Source organism: Pagrus major, chromosome 7, assembly GCF_040436345.1.
Source record: "Pagrus major chromosome 7, Pma_NU_1.0".
Taxonomy (NCBI): domain Eukaryota; kingdom Metazoa; phylum Chordata; class Actinopteri; order Spariformes; family Sparidae; genus Pagrus; species Pagrus major.
The window spans coordinates 21,528,445-21,548,228 of NC_133221.1; the positions used below are offsets into that span (position 1 = coordinate 21,528,445).

Sequence of the window (19,784 nt, forward strand, 5' to 3'; positions counted from 1 at the left end):
ACCGCTGCTGCTCTATAAAAGCACACACACTCACACACCGACACAAACACAGACGGAGTCAAACTACGAGCTGTTTGAAACTTCAGCACCTGAACAATGGGCGTCATCATCTCACAGATCTTCTCCAGGTTCGCCTCCAAGACACCGGTCAGGATTTTAATGGGTCAGTTTTCATTTTCTACTTTCTTTTGACTAATTAACTTTAATATGAGAACGCTTCTTCTTCTTCTTCTTCTTCTTCTTCTTCTTCTTCTTCTTCTTCTTCTTCTGCAGCTGCTGCTGCTGTTGCTGCTGTTTCTTCTTGTTTTCTTCTTCATATTCATATCTCTTAATATTCTTCTTCTTCTGGTTCTTCCTCTGCTTCTTCTACTTCAATCTACATTTGAACAAAATATACGATGAGCTTATATAATATGATGCACTGTTATAGTTGGAACTACCCAACAGTATATTATAAGTCCTACCTCGAACAACTACAACAATGAAATGTTGTGAAATAACACTTGCATTCTCGTCTTACTGAAGGTACATTTTCAATGCCTGACTTTTACTTGTAATGCAGAATTGTTATATTGCAGTGTACTTAACTAACCTTTGTATACTGAATATCCTTGACTTTTGGAGTGTATGTCTGACAAAACAAGGTATTTTAATACTATATGAAAACAGTCTTTAGTTGCAGCCCTATTAGTTACACTGTAAACAGTAATAGTAACTGTGCTGTGTCTGTGCATGTGTGTGTGTGTTTGTGTGTGTTTGTGTGTGTGTGTGTGTGTTGCTGCAGTCGGTCTGGATGCAGCAGGTAAAACCACTCTGCTGTACAGACTGAAGCTGGCCGAGGTCGTCACCACTATCCCAACTATTGGTCAGTGATTTTGATATGTGTTTATATCATTGCACACATTTAATTTAAATATAGAATAATATGAAATCATAAATTAAACTGCGTGTGTGTGTGTGTGTGCAGGATTTAATGTGGAGACTGTTGAATACAAGAACATCAGTTTTACAGTTTGGGATGTTGGCGGTCAGACTATCATCCGACCTCTGTGGAGACATTACTACACTAACACACAGGTAATACTACTACTAATACAACTACAACTACTAGTACTACAAATATTTTGACAGAAAAAGTCGAATTGTGGTCATTTGCAGTGATGTCTTTCTGTCTCTCTCTTCAGGGTCTGATATTTGTGGTCGACAGCAACGACCCCGAGAGGATTAAAGAAGCTGCTGATGAGCTGCACAGGATGGTAAATGTGCGCGCACACACACACACACACCATAATTTGTTCAACACAGATCTACAAATTAAAACTGAGTTACATCTGAGGAGGACATCACTGATTGGTTGATATCTGAATGTTTAACTCCTTTTTACCTTCCACTAACTTTCCTGTTTCACTCACCCTGTTTGTGTTTGTGTGTTGCAGCTTGGGGAGGAAGAGCTGAGGGGCGTGGCCTTACTGGTATTTGCAAACAAACAAGATTTACCCAGAGCCATGTCCGTCAGTGACATCACAGAGGCCCTGGGCCTATCAGGAGTCTCACAGCCGGTAGGTGTCCATGGCACATACACAAGTTTTGCTAGCAATCACACAATACAATCAGCTAAGATTGACCAGGCACCATTTTTAAAATGAAAAAGGTGTACAGTTTTTGCAAGGAATGTTCATAAGTTCATAATGTTAAGTGTTTTTTCCAGACATTCCAGGTTTAAATTTAATTCAACACTGCAGCTGAGCTAATGTGTTTGTCCCTCTGTGTGTCTGTGCAGTGGTTTGTCCAGGCGTCCTGTGCCGTCAGCGGTACGGGTCTGGTCGAGGGTCTGGACTGGCTCTCCGACCGGATCATGAAAAACAGTCAACGCTGATGTGACGCTCCGCTGTTCTGCTTTATTTTGGTTCCTGCTGAATCTTCAGACACTTCAGACAGTCCTAAAACGAGCCAGAGAACCCAGGAAAAATATGGAGGATCTGCCCAGCCAGCCCAGCTACCTTCTGGAAAACACGATTTACACATCGTGCCATATTTTATTCGAAACAAATTTTGAATACCTCAAACTGCTGTTCTACTTTTGTAAATGGCATAAAAAGTGTCAAACATCTGTGCCTGTAAAGCATTCCTACAAGTGCCGTATACTTTACATTGTTTCACAAGACAGGCATTAATGTATTTTGAATTTTTCTGGCAATAATTTATTGATTTATTCATAAAATGGCACTGCAGCGCTGAAACCAAATGGTTCAATTCTAAAATCGAAGCTGATGCTGAGAAGGAGTGACCCTAATCAAACGTGTACAGTATTTTGTTTAACAAGTAGCCAGTGATCCCCATGTTGGGAACCACTGTTGAAGACAAGCATGTGGATTATTTTTATGGGAAACAAAGTTACTGCACTGATTTTCTTCCTCTTTTTGCTGATATTCAGTTAATCTATCATCTCTCGTAGTGATTTTGCACTCAAAATAAACATTTACAAGTCAGCTATATGTTTTTGGTTAATGTCTTGCAGGTTTTGTTGGGTATGTTTGTATTCAAAGATGCAATTTTTTGTGTTAGTATTTGGACAATCAGTTCAGGTGTCTCTGTCACATCATGGTCTGTTCTACATTTTCATTGTCTTTATGGAAATGCATATTTTTGTATATTGGATGCATTTTGTTCATTTGATAATAAAGTGGTTTAAAATATTAAAAAAAAACACACTTGGTACTGTTCTAAATTTACACCAGTAAACGTTTCCAGAAGATCTTGTAGAGGTTCGTTTGATCTGAAAAATTAGCAGCCTGACTCGGGCGGGTGGAGTTAGTGCTTTATTTATCACTGAAAAGCCTTTTTTTATTATTCATGACACTGAAACAATTATCACTAAAACATATTTACACTTCAACATGATCAATCTTGTTGTATTTTCCTGCGTCAGTAAAGTGCAGCAAGTCCTTCACCTGGTTACAGCAAGAAAACCTCCTCCCACAATACAGAAAAATAAAATCATCATCAGTAACTGTTGATTTAGGCTTTTAGAAACATCTTCCCCACAGCCGTGACCTCTGACCTTTAACATCCCCACATGTAATGATGTTAAACTGAAGCTTATTCAGATCTACAGATAATCACTGTGAATCACTCTGGATAAAGGCAGATTAATTGATTAAACTAGTGAAAAACATAAAAGGCCTCAAACAATGACCCAGATTAATATTTGTGAATGCACAGAAAAATATTTTGATGCCAGGAGAAATACACTGACTCAGCTGATTATTTGGCAGAGAAGATGTCAAACTGTTTGTCTGTTTTCTGAGACATGGATCTTAATTACATCAAGATGTTAAAAATGTTGAATTTCTGTTAAGTTTACTGAATGAATCACCTGTACTAGATCGGATAAACAGAGAAGACACTGTTCAAAATAGAGAACTGTCTTGTAGCAGATACAGCAAAAGTAAGGACATTTGATCAGATTTGTGCTTGTGTTGACAGATCTCTGAGTTTTCAAATGTAAAATCAGTGTTTCACAATCTAAACGGACCAATAAGGGAAGCGAAGCATCTTTGGGTCTTTTTTGAGGCCTTAAATCTGAACGGTATATGATTCTTATTAATGAGCACTACTTTCATGCAACTATTCATTTTGTAAGAGGAAGAAGTTACGGACGTCTCACTTTGGAATAAAAATCTTCAAATGAAAAGGGTTCAATATTTTCTTTTCTGTAGTTTCACACCTTCAGGATCTCCTGTGGCGGCCATGTTGGCCCCTGTCCTGAGAACATGCTAAAGAACACTGCATACAAACGGCATGAGAAGAGATGGGATGCTAGACAAAGCGTGATTTGTGATATGTTACGTTTTTAAAAAATATTTAAAGTTAATATTGTCACTGGAGGTTGTTGACGGTTATAGATCTTTTCTTATAGCTCGGAAAGAGGTCGGGCCACAATATTTTCACAGTGGCCAAAGTAGAGTTGACCTTGACCTAGAGTTCCCAGTGCATCAGGTCATTTATTCATAACTTCTATGACAAAAAGAAAATTAAATTTCAGTGGTCTAGATTTACCAAAAGATAGCAAATCATTTTATTTTCAACACTAGTGTTGCATAAAATCGCAGTACGTACTGCAACGGTATCTGTGTTTTGAAGGTATAACAAGATTTCCAGGTCAAAACGTCTGATATCTGGGAAAAATTGGGCTGAAAAGTTGAGCAATTTCTTTCTGTTTCGGCGGCATTTTAATGATAACACTTCGCTGTGAAGCAGATCATGATTACATGTTGAAACTACAATTATACTTCATGAAAACAATCACAAACAAAATATTATGTCATGTAGTTTGAAGAATGTATTGGCAGCTTTCAACTAAATTCAGCCCAATTTTAACCTCAGAGGTCTAGAATATCTTTTGACCTGCAAATGATCAAATCCTTGCTGACCGGATGATGTTGTAGAATTCTGAATATGTTTTTTCATGCAGCCGCTGTTTTTAATTCATCTTAGTAAGCTATGAAAATCAGCTCGCACAGACAGTAAAAGTAGATCACAACATACACTGCGATGTCGGGCCGCACCTACAAATTAATTGCCAACTATTTTGTTAATTGATCAATTATTTTGAGTCTTTTTAATCTTTTCTTTTTTAAAGGCAAAATTCTTATTCCAGCTTCTTAAATGTGAATATTTCCTGAATTATTTTCTCCTCTAACAGTAAACCAGATATCTTTGGGTTGTGAACAAAACAAGACATTTGAGGATGTCATCTTGATCATCATTGTCACCATTTTCTGGACCAAAGACCTAATTGATTAACGAAGAAAATCATCTACGGATTAATTGCTAATACCACAACTGAAAATAGTCCAAACTACCGACTTCAAATTCTTCTTCTGCTTGAGCTGGAGCCTTTACATATTTGACATTATTGCCTGAAAAATGTCTTAAATCATTAATCAAGTATACTATTTTTTGTTGATCGACTAATCCGATTAACTGGCTGATCATTGGAGCTCTTACTGTAATGATGATGCAGCAAGGTTCAAGACTTTGCAGGTTGATTTTCATCCTGCATCAAATGACTGAAAACCAGCGGCTGCCTGGAAGGAAGGAAAAAATAAAAACTAAAATGTATAACTCTGCAGGATGCTTTGAAAAACTGCTCAGCTGATGAACACATCACAACAGGTAGGACTTTTCAAAATAAGACTCCATGCTCTCTCTCTCATTCATCTTCTCTTTTCATTAACAGCACTGTATCTCACACTTTTTACCAACAGCACCGAGGTGTCCCGTCGCTCTGCTGGATCTCCTCCTCAAACCTTCACCTCCTGCTGAGGAGCCCTTGAGCGAGAGCTGACATCGTCCAGATCTGACTTCCTGTGTTTTCTCCCACATCTCCTTCTGATCCTGGTTCATTATTCCACTTATGTCATTGCCGTCATCTCTTTTTATAAAATAAACATAAAAAAACAGAAACTTACAGGTTAATCTATATTTGTGGAGCCGGTATAAAAAGCAGCGTTTTAACACACAGAATAAAACACGTGACGAGACGTTTCCACGCCTTCTCCCCTCCTCCTCTTATAGTGAGGGTGCGTTTAGTTCATCCTCCGTTTTCAGAGTGACGCGCTCCACCACAAGCTTCAAACAGAGTCCAGCAGGGAGGGAGCACATGTTTTTCAGTCCCTGGCAGCCCGGGCGGACAGGCGGGTGGTGTTCCCCTCCTCTGATTCCTGAGCTGTTGCTTTGACAGTACCAGCTGGGTCTTGCCTGGGTGGTAACACATGCATCCTCCGTTAGCTTTGCTAGGCTTCAGACTCGCCCCTCTTCTTCCCCTCCTCCCCAGCGTCGCTGTCCTCTGATTGGCTGTTGCTAAGCACAAGGAATTGTCCGTCAGAGCCAGGCGGGTTAGCGGGGCGACTCGAGGCGGCGATCAATCGGCTCTGCTCCTCTAGATCCTGGGGGCAAAACGAAGAAAATGTTAGAGTTAAAGTAAAGTTAAATATCAAATCAGTCGGTACTAAAATGTTTTTAAATGGTAACATTATGTTTCAATCTGCATGTTTGTGAAAAACTTTACGTCTGAGTTTTTATTATTTTCTAAGACACTGACTTGTAATGATCCAACATCATCCTGCAGCTCCACATTTATCATGGAGCTTTCAACCTGCTTCCATTAATGGGCCTCTGAAAGTCTCTTGTAAGCTTCAAGCATATACATTGTTTCAAAATCAACAAGGCCATTTAAAAAAAAATGAAGAAATATTATATTTATTATGAATAAATATGATATTTTTATTTGAAAATTAACAGTTATCCTACTAATCAGAGGGGTTTTGGGGGATAAAGGTGCAAACTGTTAAGAACAAAAACAAAGACTTTGATCTCAGATGAACAGAAAATAATTGCAGCTATTTTGACTAATGATTAAAAAATTATTTTTCAAGCCACAAAAGTTCCAGCTTTTCAGTTGTAGGAATTTTTTTCGCAGTGTGGTAGTAAATTTAGATTTTTTTTGGATTCTGAACAAAACAAGTAATTTGAAGACGTTGCTGTTTTGTTTTGTTGTTTTAAAAAAAATTCTGATGAAAATGTAGAATTTACATTTTATTGCATGAATCCAATATATCCATATATATATATATATATATATATATATATATATATATATATATATATATATATATATATATATATATATATATATATATATATATATATATATATATATATATATATCCAATATGAATCCATTAATCTGCTTCTACAACAGACCCCATAACTGAGAATACAGCATAAACAGACTGAACCAGGGGCTGAAGGTCACCTAATGATTTGGTATTTAAAGTGATTCATTATTGGCGTTGCTATCACAAAGACAACCAGATCGCTTTCCATTTTCCACAAAGCCTAGCAACTACCAACAACACAGGACACACTGCATTTGTTTCACTTTTCATGATGAAGGATCAACACCACTTTGGAAACAAGAAATAAAAAAGAAGGCATTTTTACTGAATAGGTGAATTGAAATTGTAGTAACATAGTTTGAGTATTGCTCCTGCAAAACAATTAAGTACAGCAAGGGTTATTGTCGGGGTGGAGGGGGGAGTGGAAGAAAACACTCGGAGTAAAAAGCACAAATGTATTCAAATGGAAGTAGACAAGTTCTACAGGCAACCAATTTTAACGGTGATGGTGACATTATTCTATCGCCATGACATTGTGCAATCAATATTTACTTCATAATGATAAGTCAGAGCAAAAAAAGTTGTCTAGTCCAGTCAAGTCTTCAGTTTAAGAGTACGTGGAAACTTTTTAAGTGTGGGGTTAAAGGTTAAAGGTCACCTTCTCTATCTGTCTCTGTTTGCTGAGTTCTTCCTGCTGTTTCTCTTTGGCCTTGTCCTGCTCCTTCTTCTTCTCATCGGCCTTACGGTCCTACACAACAAAAACAACACAAATAATCAACCTCCTCAACAACACCTAAAGGTACCATCATTGGTTGGTGTTAGCATTAGCTTCAGTATGATGAAGTTTCAAATCAGTCTCACCATCTCAGAGTGGAAGGCTATCTGCTTGGCCAGACCGACACTGTCACAGATCTGAAACACATGAGGAAGACAAACGTGTCACGCAGACTGAACACAGAGTGAGGCAGTGAGACGAACAGATAAAAACACAGGCGAACCTTCTCTCCATCGTTGTTGGACTCGAAGATGTAGCAGACGGCTCGGCTGTCACCCCGCCCGCCTGCTGGCTGCAGAACGAAACCAAACAGCCTCTTGTTGTCCTGATGAGACGAACACTGAAGCACAGTGGAGAGGGAGAACTGCAGGAGGAGAGAGGAGGAGAGCAGGAGGACGGAGGAGATGATAAATCACTAGAAACATGTCTGAGACTAAAACTAAGCAGAGAAGCAGAGATCATCTTACCCTGAGTCGGGTGACTTGCGTCTGAGGATCGATGAGTCTGAAAAGAAAAAATAGAAACATCGATATCAAAGAGTTACAAAAAATTACAAATCAAGAAATATTTGTTCTCTCCATGATAGCGTTATGGTGAATTCTGTGCTACATGATGGGAAAGTAATGTGAATTGTATCCATTGCTTATCATTCTTACCGTTTCAGTTCTTATGTTTTAATCTTTGGCAATGATATCTTGTAAGACCTACTAAACAACAATGGTCCTGTTCTTTTGTATGTTGCCAAAAATTCATGATAACACAATGATAACCTAACCCAAAACACACACACAAACACTCTGTGGTTCGTACTTGAGGCAGTCACAGGTGACGAGCAGGTGTGATTCGGTCATCCTGAAGATGTTGTGGATGGCTCTGGCTGCCAGGATCTGCCTCATGGTCTCAGAGATGACGTCTGCTGACTCAGCAGTTCTCACCTCCATGGAGCCGAGGAAGCGAACGATGAAGAGCTGGTGGAGGATCGAGTCTAGACAACAGAAAAAAACCCAGAACAGCAGCAACAGCATATTTCATTGCAATTAAAGTACATGGGTCAAGATTATTTAATTTCAGTTGTACAGGTTCATCCAATACACAGTAGCATTTTCAAAAAGTTTAGTGAGCATTCCCATAGAAAGCCCATGATTCATGTTAGTCATTATCCTAAGGGTTAAATACACTCGCAGACTTGACTTGATGACAGTGAACACGTGACAGTACATACAACTGAAGCCCGTGAGAGCTTAGTCCGCAAGTCCGGAGGGTGGAGATTTGGATGCAGCCTTACTCTGACATTTTCATGAACTTAAAGATGACAAACATGGACCTGGAAACATCACTTCAACAGAAACCATGAATGATGTTTTCAACTGTACCTTCGGTGTCTTCTGATGTGCCGTCTCCTGACTCTCCAAAGGGATTACTTCTTCTGTGGACACACAAACACTGAACACTAAAAAACAGCTGCTACATTAATAGACAGGAAACAAGCTTTCTCAATCACATATAAACTTGACTGGACTAGACAGTTGAATTAGGTGAGAATCAGCCTTAATTAGTTTCAGTCAACTGTCAGAGGGAATTCCTAGTTAAAATTAAAACTGTCTACTGTGTGTTCTGTGTATTAATCAGAGTGACAGGGACTCTCAGTGTCAGTATCAAAATCACACCCTCTTCTACTCCCTATAACTTGATAGATATTTTCTATCAACCATCATAATTTTGTGCCATCAATGCAAGGAATTGTCAGCAAAAAATTTAATGCCATACTGTATATGCATACATTAGCTTGTTTGGACAGTCAAATGAAAAGGGCAGAGTGAATGTAGTGGTCTATAAAAGTAAATCAGGAGAGATTTTGGACACTCTGTTTCTGGAAAGGGATGTTGCTGGTAAATTATTTAAATTATAATTTTTCAAAGCTGTCAAACTAAAATTTCATTCACCTCCATTGTATTGAGTGGAAACAGACATCTCAAAACCTGGACCATAAAAATCCCCAAACAAATCTAACCGCTTGGACCGGTGGATACCACTAGTGTAAAACAGAAACAGATATTTTTTCATAATTTAGGTGAACTGACCCTTTAAAATCACAGTTTAGGAAAAGGAAAGAGGAAACTGACATCTATCGTAACACACACACACACACACACACACACACACACCCCTACCTGCCGGACTGTGCTGCCGTCTTACTCTGCGCCGAGTTTTCCTCGCTGACGGGGGAAATTATGTCAAACTGGATGGGTGTTTCCGGGGCAACCAGAGCATCCAATGAGAGCACAGAAAGGGCAGGTGATGGCTCTGAGCCCACAGAGCTAATACTGCTCGCTCGGCCCACACGCCCTTTACTGGAATAGAGAGAGAGAGATGATGGTTTTACTGGTGTAGGTCTTACTGGTCCAGTTTTACCACAGACATCCGATACAAACCTGCTGGGTCTCATGCTCTCGTGTCTCTGCTGGAAGGATGGCGATGGAGTCACAGCTTCAAGAGCTGATTGGTTGACTCTGGCTGCCAGCTCCTGCCAATAGGATGACAAAACTGTCAGCACCAACCAAAAGGAAAAGATTTTAGACCTGTGACCAGGAAAATAAAGGCTAATGAGGGAACGAGGATACAGACCTCTGCGTTCTCGCTCAGGTAGATCCTTTTGGAGATGTTGTTGATGGTGGAGATCCACTGATGGAGGAAGCAGCAGATGGACGGCGTGAGAAGACAACAGAACAGCCAACAGTAAATACAGAAATGGTAGCGTGACAGAAAAACATTTTACCTCCTCGCAGTCCTTCCTGCTTTCAGACTGAAGCGTCACCACTCTGACAGAACACGACACGAGAAAAAAGAGGAGGTTTAATCAATTTTTACCATAAATCCAAATACTTAAAAATGGAGACAAGAGATAGAATGTATTCATGAATAACAAATGTAAATGTTCTTTTAGCATTCTCACTTCTTGCCATCGAAGGAAGTGACCTGGAAGCAGAAGCGGCGGTCGTCACTGTCGACTGCCATTACGGAACAGTTGTCGAGGTCTGTGACCAGCCCGCCCGCCACCTCGCCTCGGCCCTGCTGCATCAGATTACCGCCCTGTGTGAAGAAGTACTGGCGCTCCCAGGACGTTGACACCAGCCCCGTCTTACTGAGAGACACACAGAAGAGCTACTTTGAGTAAAGAGTAAAGATCATAATTTCCACCTTATTCTTAATTTTAACACCAGATACCAACATTGGCTCAACAACAGTCCAAGTACATTACGCAAACATGACAAAAAATTACTTTAAAGGTAAAGCAAATCACCATGTTCCCAGGTTTCAGCTTACTACATCTAACATGGTCAGTTATTGTTTTTATTAACGATTAGAACTGATGAACAAAAACTTGAAATTTAAGTTTAGAGTAATATTCAAGCACTTTTAAGGTACCTAAACCGGAAATTTTCAGACTCTTAATGCATATATCATTACATCTAAGTTGTTCCTATAAATACAATTGTGAAAAATAAAGTTTACAAAGTTCCTTACCCACAGAAATCAATGTACGTTGTCACTTTGTTAATTTTAGCAGCTGTTTATACTAAATTTGACCGCATGATTATTTGAATCTTCCAAATTTTTGACACCGGGAGACATAAAAATGTGACGATGGGATAATATTTCTTAATATTAACAGTTTAGGTTTACATAAGTGATTGTATGGATGAAACATCATGCAATTTTAAATTAATTCCTTACCTTGAAAACATAACAGTTAAAATCAAGCAAATGTTCAAATGTTTAAGACTAACTTAATACTAACCCTGCAAGTTTCAAGCTGCTTTGTGTTGGATTTAAAAAAATTCTGATACAACGCCCCCCAGTAGAATCATTTTTATTTATAAAAAAGACACTGACAGATAGCAATGCACGTCAATGTAATCTGATCCAAGGACTGCACCAGTTTTCACCAGAATGATTTTAATAAAGATTACAATGATGGTGTAATTAGACAGACATGAGAGATTTAATGTGAACGTTAAGTAAAGGTATTAAAATATATGTGTTTGTCCTACTTGCGGATGTACAGGTAGCCCTGTTTCCTGGTCAGGTTGCGGCAGACAGGTGAGTGGGCGGGGTCAGGGTCACACGGTGCATACAGCGGGTCACATGATCTCTCCATGTCCGAGATGGTCTGCTGCATCTGCCCAACCTCCTCCTCCATCTCCCGACGCACACTGCAAACAAACATAAACACACACACACTGAATTCACACGCTCTCTTCACATTTGGCACTCACTGATGACATTTCATGTTGCTGCCGTCATGTTTCCATCCATAAAACTGAGCTGAAGTAAATAACATCAGGTTTTTAGGATCTTGAATGTAGAACAAACAATAGAAGAAAAACTTTTCAGGGGTCTTACTTCTGGACACTGGTTCCTATGGTTCCCAGGAAGTCCTCCCACTGCTGGGTGAGATTTTCTGAACCCAGCTTAAAGAAGCTGATCTGCACAGAACAAAGACACATTGTGTGAACAGACTGACTTTGGTCTCAAAAGTTTTGACTTTCTCTTTGCTTTTCCTGGGCCAATCACACTTTCTCACAGGCCTATGTATGTGTGTGTGTGTGTGTGTGTGTGTGCGTGCGTGCGTGCGTGCGTGCGTGTACCTGGGCCTGCATGTAGCCCAGCAGCGGCTCCAGCAGAGCCGTCTTCTTCTTGTACTGTAGTGTGTTGAGCGAGCAGAAGTAGTGCATCATAGTCTGGTGCTGTTTCTTACGAGAGGTGTAGACGTCCTCCACAGCCTCCGCCCGCAACTGTAACACACAGGGCTAATTTTAGCATCGAGAGAAGATCGGACACAGAGATAATATCATATACTATTGATCAAGGTTGAAGATATACCCGTACTGGCACATAACTTCTGCTGACAATTTTCCTCTCAGGCAGCTGCTACTTTAACTCAATTTCTATGAAAATCAACCTGCAGACAGTTGAACCGTCCTCAACCGTCGAGCGTCCTCACACAACTATCACTTACTGGAACACTAACAAAATAAACAACTGACTTATGGTTTGCTCTCCGAGGCTGTTACCAGGTTGAAGTTAATGGGTTAAAACCTGCAAGTGGTGGCGACAGTGACAGTTCAGTCTGTATTTTTCTAATAATTTCTGCACATGTTTTCTAATGTAATTTTGGCAAATTTTACATCTGTTAATTATTCAATTTAAAGTCCTTGTTAGCATGTCCTAAATAGTCTTTTTGTCAGAGCACAGCATGTCAGCTGAAAAACGCAAAATGTGTCTACGGACAATTGAAAGGATACTTTACTTGGATAAAGCAGCTTATAAACTCAACTCAACACAAGGCGAGGCAGACTTATTTATAGACTACATTTCACACCCAAAGTCCTTCACAGATTATACAGACAAAAGCTCAAGAAAGAAATCCAACAAACTCAGATGAAGTTTCAGAGCATAATCTGTATTTACCCTGTAACCAAACTACACAGTTATTTTGAGGATACATCCCAGTAAATTATTCAGAAATTAAGAAAGTAAAACAAAGATTTACCTAGAAGGTTGGGGTTACATTTTACTAGACGTACAGAATGATAAAACCTAATATGAGGAGTGTTTCCGTCACTAAAGTCATTACCTTTTCGTTGTCTCTCCTCTTGGACAGACGGCTGTATCTGTTAATGGCTGTGTCATGATCTGCATACAGAAACAGGTATGTAAGACTTTTGGTGATAAAACATTTTCCATCTGTTTTCTTTTCCATTTCTGTGTTTCAAATAAAACAAAAACAATAGTACTGAACCAGTAACCATTAAAAACAAGCATAGCTTATCCTCAACAAATCAAGCGTAGCGTTAGTTCTGGCAGGCCACGACGTCAAGCGCTAAATCAGCTTCAACAGCGTAGCTGTCAACACGGAGCAGATCAGCTGATGGCTCAGCTGACTCCCCGTGCCAGCTTCCTATTGGGAAATTGCATTCAGAGCGCACTATTTAAACTGCTCTAGCCCGACCTCACTTGCTGCTTCCTCTGCTGGCTCTTTGCAACAACCCACCTCCACCCCAGCGCCTCCTGTCATCTGTTATGAATATTACCATTGTATCTTGTCGGTTGCTTTGCTCTGTCTGGGTTTTTCTTTGCTGCTGCGCTCCCTGCTTATGCCGTTCATGATGGCTCATGAAGGGCAGGAAGGTGTGCTCTTCCTGCCTCAGGCTTTCCACGCAAGCGCGTGGAAGAGCAGGGGGTCCCAGAACAGTACCATACCGCCAAATGAAACTTGTGCAAGTAAATAAAGATTATTTTGACAAAGTGGTCCTGACTGAAATGTGAGTCTTGTGGCAGAAAGTCAAATGTGCAATCTGGAGCCAAGAGTTGTAGTAACACATAGATCTTGATTCTTTTAGATTGTTACTTCACATTATGGCTCGTCAAGTCTCTGTCAGAGTTAGCAGCTGCAAATTCTAATCTTATCTTCACTCACATTAGCACACAATGCACAAAAAACAAAAAGGTTCAAGAACAATGTTTATCAATTTATTGTTTTGAACTGAATTAGAATAGTAAACATTTGTAAGTACAAACTTCTCTAATATGAAGATTGGAAGTTTTTCTACTCTGATTATTATAAACTAAATCCTTTTGGGTTTTTAACTGTGGTGACACAAAAGGAGAAACGTTAACGATGTAATCTAATCATAAAATTTACATCAACTGTCCTCTGTCAAGCCACTATCAGGCGGACATTATTTGAATATGTGCACCACAGCTTAAAGTCCCATTGTAGGACTGAAGATATGAGTGTTGCTGAGATGGATATTCAGTAAAGCTATAATTGAAAAAAAAAAAAAAAAGACAAATTGATACTGAATATAAATTGCAGTTTTTGTAGCAGTACTAACTTACCATCACTGGATATTTGGAAGACTTCTTTCAGAGTGAGGATCTCTGGAGAGAGACAAAAAGAACTGCAAGTTTTAGTGCGAGGGATATTATTGCCGTCTCTGTCTTATGTACTTGTTTACGAGTGTACTTTTCCCCCAGTGTACAGAAAGAGTCACTCTTGGGAACACTGGCCTCCACAGAGCCCTGACTTTAACCTCATCTTTGGGATGAACCGGAACACTGACTATGTTAAGAGCGTGTGTTAGTGTGCTTTGTCAACAAAAGACAACAGACCCTGCTAACAGATTTGTGACAGATTGTTAGTGTACTGCATGTTTGTGTGTGTGTTTCCTACCCTTCAGGTCTCTTTCTTTAAACTGAGTGATGGGAAACATCATGGCATCTGCAAGCTGAGTGGACAAGACAGCATGACAGGAACTCAACTAGAGAGAGAGAGGGAGAGACAGACAGGAAATTAGGGATCAATCAGCTGATTGACCACAGTGGGACCAAAAAAGTTGATTACATGAAACCGTTTCTTACTCTCCCTCACACGGATATTTATAGTAAATCAATTCTGATGTCATAATGTCAGGTAGAGTCTAACTTGACCGACAGCAGTGGACAGAACTCAGCTGTGTTAATATTCTCTCTCACCTCGTCAATGACTTTTGCAAACTGCTGCAGCGTGGAGCTCATCACCTCATCATCGCCCCCTAGAGGAAAACGCTGCAGACAACAGTAACAACATGGAGGAATAGATTAGACACTTTCTTTCTCATAGATTAGACTGGTTTCTGTGAGGACATGCTGTCATTGCTGTAGCATCAAATGTAAGTGTTTTAATGTTCCTGGCTTCCGTTTAAAGGTTGGTGGCAAGTGTTATAATGCTGATGGCTAAAGTCATAAGACTAAAAGGCTGGTAAGCTAATGGCTAATGGTGTAATGTCCACGGCTGGTGTGATAAGGCTAGCGGTACAATGTTGATAGTTAATGTGGCAAGGCTGATGGCTCATGCTGTAAGGCTAGTGGCTAGTTTTAGAAGTTTTGTGGCTAGTGTTATACGGATGATAACTGCTGCAATAACGCTGACGGCTAGTATCAAATGGCCAGTGGCTAGTCTTATAAGGCTGACGGCTACCTCAACATGGCCTGTGGCTATTTTTACACGGACTGAGGCTTGTGTGATAAGCCTGATCGATAGTGTTATACAAATGGAAAGAGTGTAATAAGACTGATGGCTAGTGTTACGAGAATAACAGCTAGTATTATGAAACTGCGGTTAATGTTATATGACCAGTTGCTAGTGTTACTGGGTTGATGGCTAATGTCATAAAGCTGTGGCTAAGCTTGTAGGGCTGCTGGCTAGTTTCATGTGGTTTAGGGGCTACTATGACTTGGCCTACCTGTTTGTCGTACTCCTTCAGCAGTCTGGACGTCAGATGTGTCGCAGCACTCAGCTCATTCTTAAAGAGAACACAGCAGACAGCACTGAGCAGCTGGAGGCACACTTTCCAATCAGCTGCCACGTATTACCGTTCCTGTATGTTCTGCCCATACCTGCAAAGCCCACGGCACTACACCTGTGAACCGTGTGTGTGGGTGTGTGGGTGTGTACCTGTGCATCGTAAATCCTCTGCATGGCCTGATAGAGCTGTGTGCAGTAGTTGGACATAGCTGCAGTGTCCTCCTCAAACACTCCCAGCAGAGAGCGTGTCTGTATACAAAACACACAATAAAACAGGTGAAAATGTAGTCGGTGTTAATCATTTGACCAATTCATAAAACCTCAGCAAGATATGGCCTCAAATGAACCCTCGCTTAACTGCCAAAACCAAACCCTCTGTGTAAACTGCACTTTTTGCCTTTAGCTAGCCAGCAAGCCCATCTGTCATTGTCTTTCTGTCACTGTGAAAGCTAAGAAAGAATTTGAATATTGGTGTATTGTTGAGGCTGGATGGATGTTCTAATCCTACCAGCTGATATAAGGACAGATGGCACCAGCACGTGTAATAATTACTGAGTCATCATCAAGAGATCAGTGTCAGTATAGCACATTCTTGTTGTGTGATTATAATGAACATAATGAACATATTTCACCTAGCTGTAAATGACATTCTGCTGCCACAATGACCAAAGTTCCCTACATGTCACACCGCTTATTGTCAAACAACTCCGCTCATGGTTTTGACGATGTTACCTGCAGAGTCCAACCGATACTGAATCTTTGATGCCAATACCAATAAAAGAATCATAATCAGTGCACTAAAATAGTTAAATTGACTGGAAATTGAATAATTATAAATTACCAAGCATCTTTTTCTGCATTATGTTCTGTAAAAGGTTTCTTATCATATCATATGGGACAACAATATATGCCAATATCCTTAAATCTATAACAGACCAGTATCGGTTCTAGTTACTTGCAATTACATGGTTCACTAGGTCATCCTCCTGGATCCACACTCTGCCTACATATTTTATAATCTACTTATAGCAGACATGTTATCATTGTAAACTGTATACTGTTACATGTGACATGTATTGTAAATCTGTCTGTAGTGGGCACAGGGATCCCTCCTCTGTGGCTCCTCCTGAGGTTTCTTCCATTTATTGCCCTGCTAAAAGGGTTTTTTAGGTGAAGTTTTTCCTTACTCAAATCGAGGGTCTAAGGACAGAGGGTGTCATACGCTGTACAGATTATGAAGCCCACTGAAGCAATGGGATTGTGATTTGGGGCTATTTAAATAATAATGACTTGATTTGGCTACATCCCAATCAGTGATGTCACAGCAGGTGTTTTGCTCTGGATTTGCTGCAGGAAACACCACCACTGATTGGGGAGGGTATTAAGCTCATCTGCAGCTGCAGCTTTCTGCCCTGTGTAACTTTCACGTCTAACAATAAGCAGCAGGATGACACTGCTGCTTGGCCAAAGGATTAACAAAAGGAGCAGAAACTATGTGGGAAGCTAGCCAAGTGGCTAAGGAAGTACCCGGCTAACTATTCATTCACAGGCGTCATTTCTGGGCGAAACATCACTGAACGGGATGCCTCCGTTTGACATTTTGATCTCACGTATTGACGGAAACTCCCACCAGCTGATCGGAATAGCCGTCACATTTCGATGCCGATGCACAGCTGCTTTCCCCCTATACACTGTCCGCTTGACAGCTTCGGTTAGCTGGGCCGTTAGCGGTTAGCAAGCTGCTTGAACTTGGCATCTCTTCGCTGGTTGTTGGCAAACAGTGAGTCTACAAAGACAGTTAGCCTAGCCGTATAAGCTAAGTGGCTAACGTTAGCCTGCCAGCTGAAGCCCCCGGGAAACAGAGCCGTTACCTGCGGGCTGTCCTCCAGCGTCTCCTCTATCGGCAGCTTCTCTATCCCGGGCATGGCTGCGGGTGGCGTCGGTAATCTGTGCCAGTCGACGGACAAAATGCACAACAAATCGGTCCGACAACTCCCACTCAAGATTTCGTGGTTAGATGAATTCACAACACCCCAAATCAGCTCCTCCCGGTTCCGTAGGTCCCGCCCTCCAAATGGATTATGATTGGCTAGGAAAAACTTCCATTATTTTGATTGGTGTCTTGTTTAAAGGGGAAAACGCACCATTTTGGTTCTGACCGGGATCGCCCTTTCACTGTACTCGTGTACAGTCCAGAGCCATAATGGCGGCCGTGCTGCTTAGTTTTCAGGTGCGAAAACCGTTATTTGTAGCTTATATTGATGAATCTGGCAAGTTCACGCCCCTTCCGGTTTGCCCCATGGGACTTCATTTCGTATAGTAGTGACTGGAGCGAGAAAAAAAAGTTTTTGATCCCACTTGAATCGGGCCGTGAACTACACATGTAATGTTTGTCGATTTAAAAGACAATTTTCAAGTCACTGCAGTTGCAGTTTGTCGCAATTTAAGTAAAATATCATCGACTACTTTGTGTTAAACTGCTCAGTGAACTACAACACGTCACCAACACTAACATGGCTGCCAACTTGGCACAGAAAAGGTACTAAAAAAGATGAAAATCACAAGAAACCTGGTCATATTGACAACTGCAGTTATGTGAAAGGCGAGTTCGTCAGTTTTGTGAATAGCTATATAAGGGTAGATAAAGACCTATGACACAATCTTTTTTTAGCATTCATTATTAAAAAACAAAACATCCACTAACCCTACTCTAATCTATATCTATAAAATATAAATATAATATAATGATGGTAGTGGGTTTTATCTAGCTGGCTAAGTATGTAACTAACAAACAGTTTTATTATGGATCCATCTGTTCATGATTTTGTAGATTATTTGTTTGGTTGTCAATGATATAAAACAGTGAAAAGCAGCAACTCCTCAAGGGAAGCTGGAGGCTGGGAATGTTTAATATTTTGTTTGATAAATGGCTTCAACGATTAATTGGTTGTTGTTTTTTTAACTTAGTTTTTATTTCATTTTCAGCAACATATACAATCATTCACAATTTTTTCATTTTTTAAGCTGTATCTATTTGGTTTACAGCTAATAAAAAAAAGTTAATTTGATAACCCCAGTAAAAGACCAAAGTCACGCAATAACACAAACTAACCAATCAAGGCAGCGGTGGATCAGCAGCTCCTGTGTTCAATGAAGAAGCCTAAAAGCACTGTTTCTATCAAAGGTGTCTGGTCACTTTCGAGGGCGATAGAACAGCCTCAGTTCCTGTCAGAGAGGGCTGTCTGACAGCAAGATACATAGGTGAAAATATTCTAAATACAGCGTAAACCTTTACTGACACTGATTATGTTTTTTTCACTGACCAACTTCTACTATAAGTCATACCAGCATTGCCAACTTTAGGTGGCAGACTGGAGTGACATTTTGATGCCATCACACACATGTGCGTGCACACCCACACACTTAATCACATGCACATATTTGGACTGAATTCACCATCAGGGTTTAAAAGGCATGGAGCTTACACATGAGGTGGGAGCGGAGGTTTAGGCCTAACATTTAAGGATAGGCCTGACTATACCTGTAAATGCATCTTTTTTTTCTTTCTTTCTTAAATATATATAAAAAATATATAACAAATGACCAGATCATAACCATAAGTTTGCACCTAATAACATGAGAGGAAACAAATTGTGGCTACTGTTTCTTAAACCCAGAATTTCAGGCTAAGCTGTCTTTTTTCTCGAGGATAAGTTTGGTAGCCTTCATGTTAGTAAGGTTGTTGCCTTTAAGAAGGTAAGCTGGGGAAAGATGAGCTTCACAACTCTATTTGGTCCATGAAGATTGTGTCATTTGCCTTAAATTCTGGGTTATAGAAGCAATAATTACTCCCAGTCTGTTGCCTTTCATGTTATCATTACAGCTTGGCTGTTGTGAGAGGTACAATGCTGTGTAACTGCCTCGATGGGGAGTAGTTCTACAGTGTGACCACAAGAGGGCAGAAAAACCCTGATTA

The 19,784-nt window shown here is 40.2% G+C and overlaps 2 protein-coding genes across 2 annotated transcripts; one reads left to right on the forward strand and one right to left on the reverse strand.

The window, feature by feature from the left end:
- LOC140999627 (uncharacterized) lies at positions 1 to 2,138 on the forward strand. Its single transcript, XM_073470124.1, has 6 exons — positions 1 to 163; positions 785 to 865; positions 968 to 1,077; positions 1,185 to 1,256; positions 1,437 to 1,559; positions 1,781 to 2,138. The coding sequence occupies exons 1-6, from the start codon at positions 97 to 99 to the stop codon at positions 1,874 to 1,876; spliced, it is 549 nt and encodes a 182-aa protein (XP_073326225.1). The 5' UTR covers positions 1 to 96; the 3' UTR covers positions 1,877 to 2,138.
- A 668-nt stretch (positions 2,139 to 2,806) lies between these two features.
- On the reverse strand, positions 2,807 to 17,827 carry appl1 (adaptor protein, phosphotyrosine interaction, PH domain and leucine zipper containing 1). Its single transcript, XM_073470167.1, has 22 exons — positions 17,680 to 17,827; positions 15,959 to 16,057; positions 15,747 to 15,806; positions 14,998 to 15,069; positions 14,696 to 14,783; positions 14,362 to 14,403; positions 13,097 to 13,155; positions 12,108 to 12,254; positions 11,863 to 11,945; positions 11,511 to 11,672; positions 10,412 to 10,600; positions 10,235 to 10,277; positions 10,084 to 10,140; positions 9,891 to 9,982; positions 9,630 to 9,809; positions 8,832 to 8,884; positions 8,269 to 8,443; positions 7,926 to 7,962; positions 7,682 to 7,822; positions 7,545 to 7,595; positions 7,342 to 7,431; positions 2,807 to 5,951 (listed from the first exon to the last, which is right to left on the reverse strand). Exons 1-22 carry the CDS (start codon positions 17,731 to 17,733, stop codon positions 5,799 to 5,801), a joined length of 2,127 nt encoding a protein of 708 aa, XP_073326268.1. The 5' UTR covers positions 17,734 to 17,827; the 3' UTR covers positions 2,807 to 5,798.
- Positions 17,828 to 19,784: the final 1,957 nt, after the last annotated feature.

Excerpts from the sequence above, each read along its gene's own strand:
- LOC140999627 (XM_073470124.1), top strand. The coding sequence starts at position 97 with ATGGGCGTCATCATCTCACAGATCTTCTCCAGGTTCGCCTCCAAGACA. Across the intron at positions 164-784 it reads ACCGGTCAGGATTTTAATGG|TCGGTCTGGATGCAGCAGGT; the intron begins GTCAGTTTTCAT and ends GTGTTGCTGCAG. Across the intron at positions 1,257-1,436 it reads CTGATGAGCTGCACAGGATG|CTTGGGGAGGAAGAGCTGAG; the intron begins GTAAATGTGCGC and ends TGTGTGTTGCAG.
- appl1 (XM_073470167.1), bottom strand. The coding sequence starts at position 17,733 with ATGCCCGGGATAGAGAAGCTGCCGATAGAGGAGACGCTGGAGGACAGC. Across the intron at positions 14,404-14,695 it reads TAAAGAAAGAGACCTGAAGG|AGATCCTCACTCTGAAAGAA; the intron begins GTAGGAAACACA and ends GTCTCTCTCCAG. Across the intron at positions 12,255-13,096 it reads AGAGGAGAGACAACGAAAAG|TTGCGGGCGGAGGCTGTGGA; the intron begins GTAATGACTTTA and ends TGTGTGTTACAG.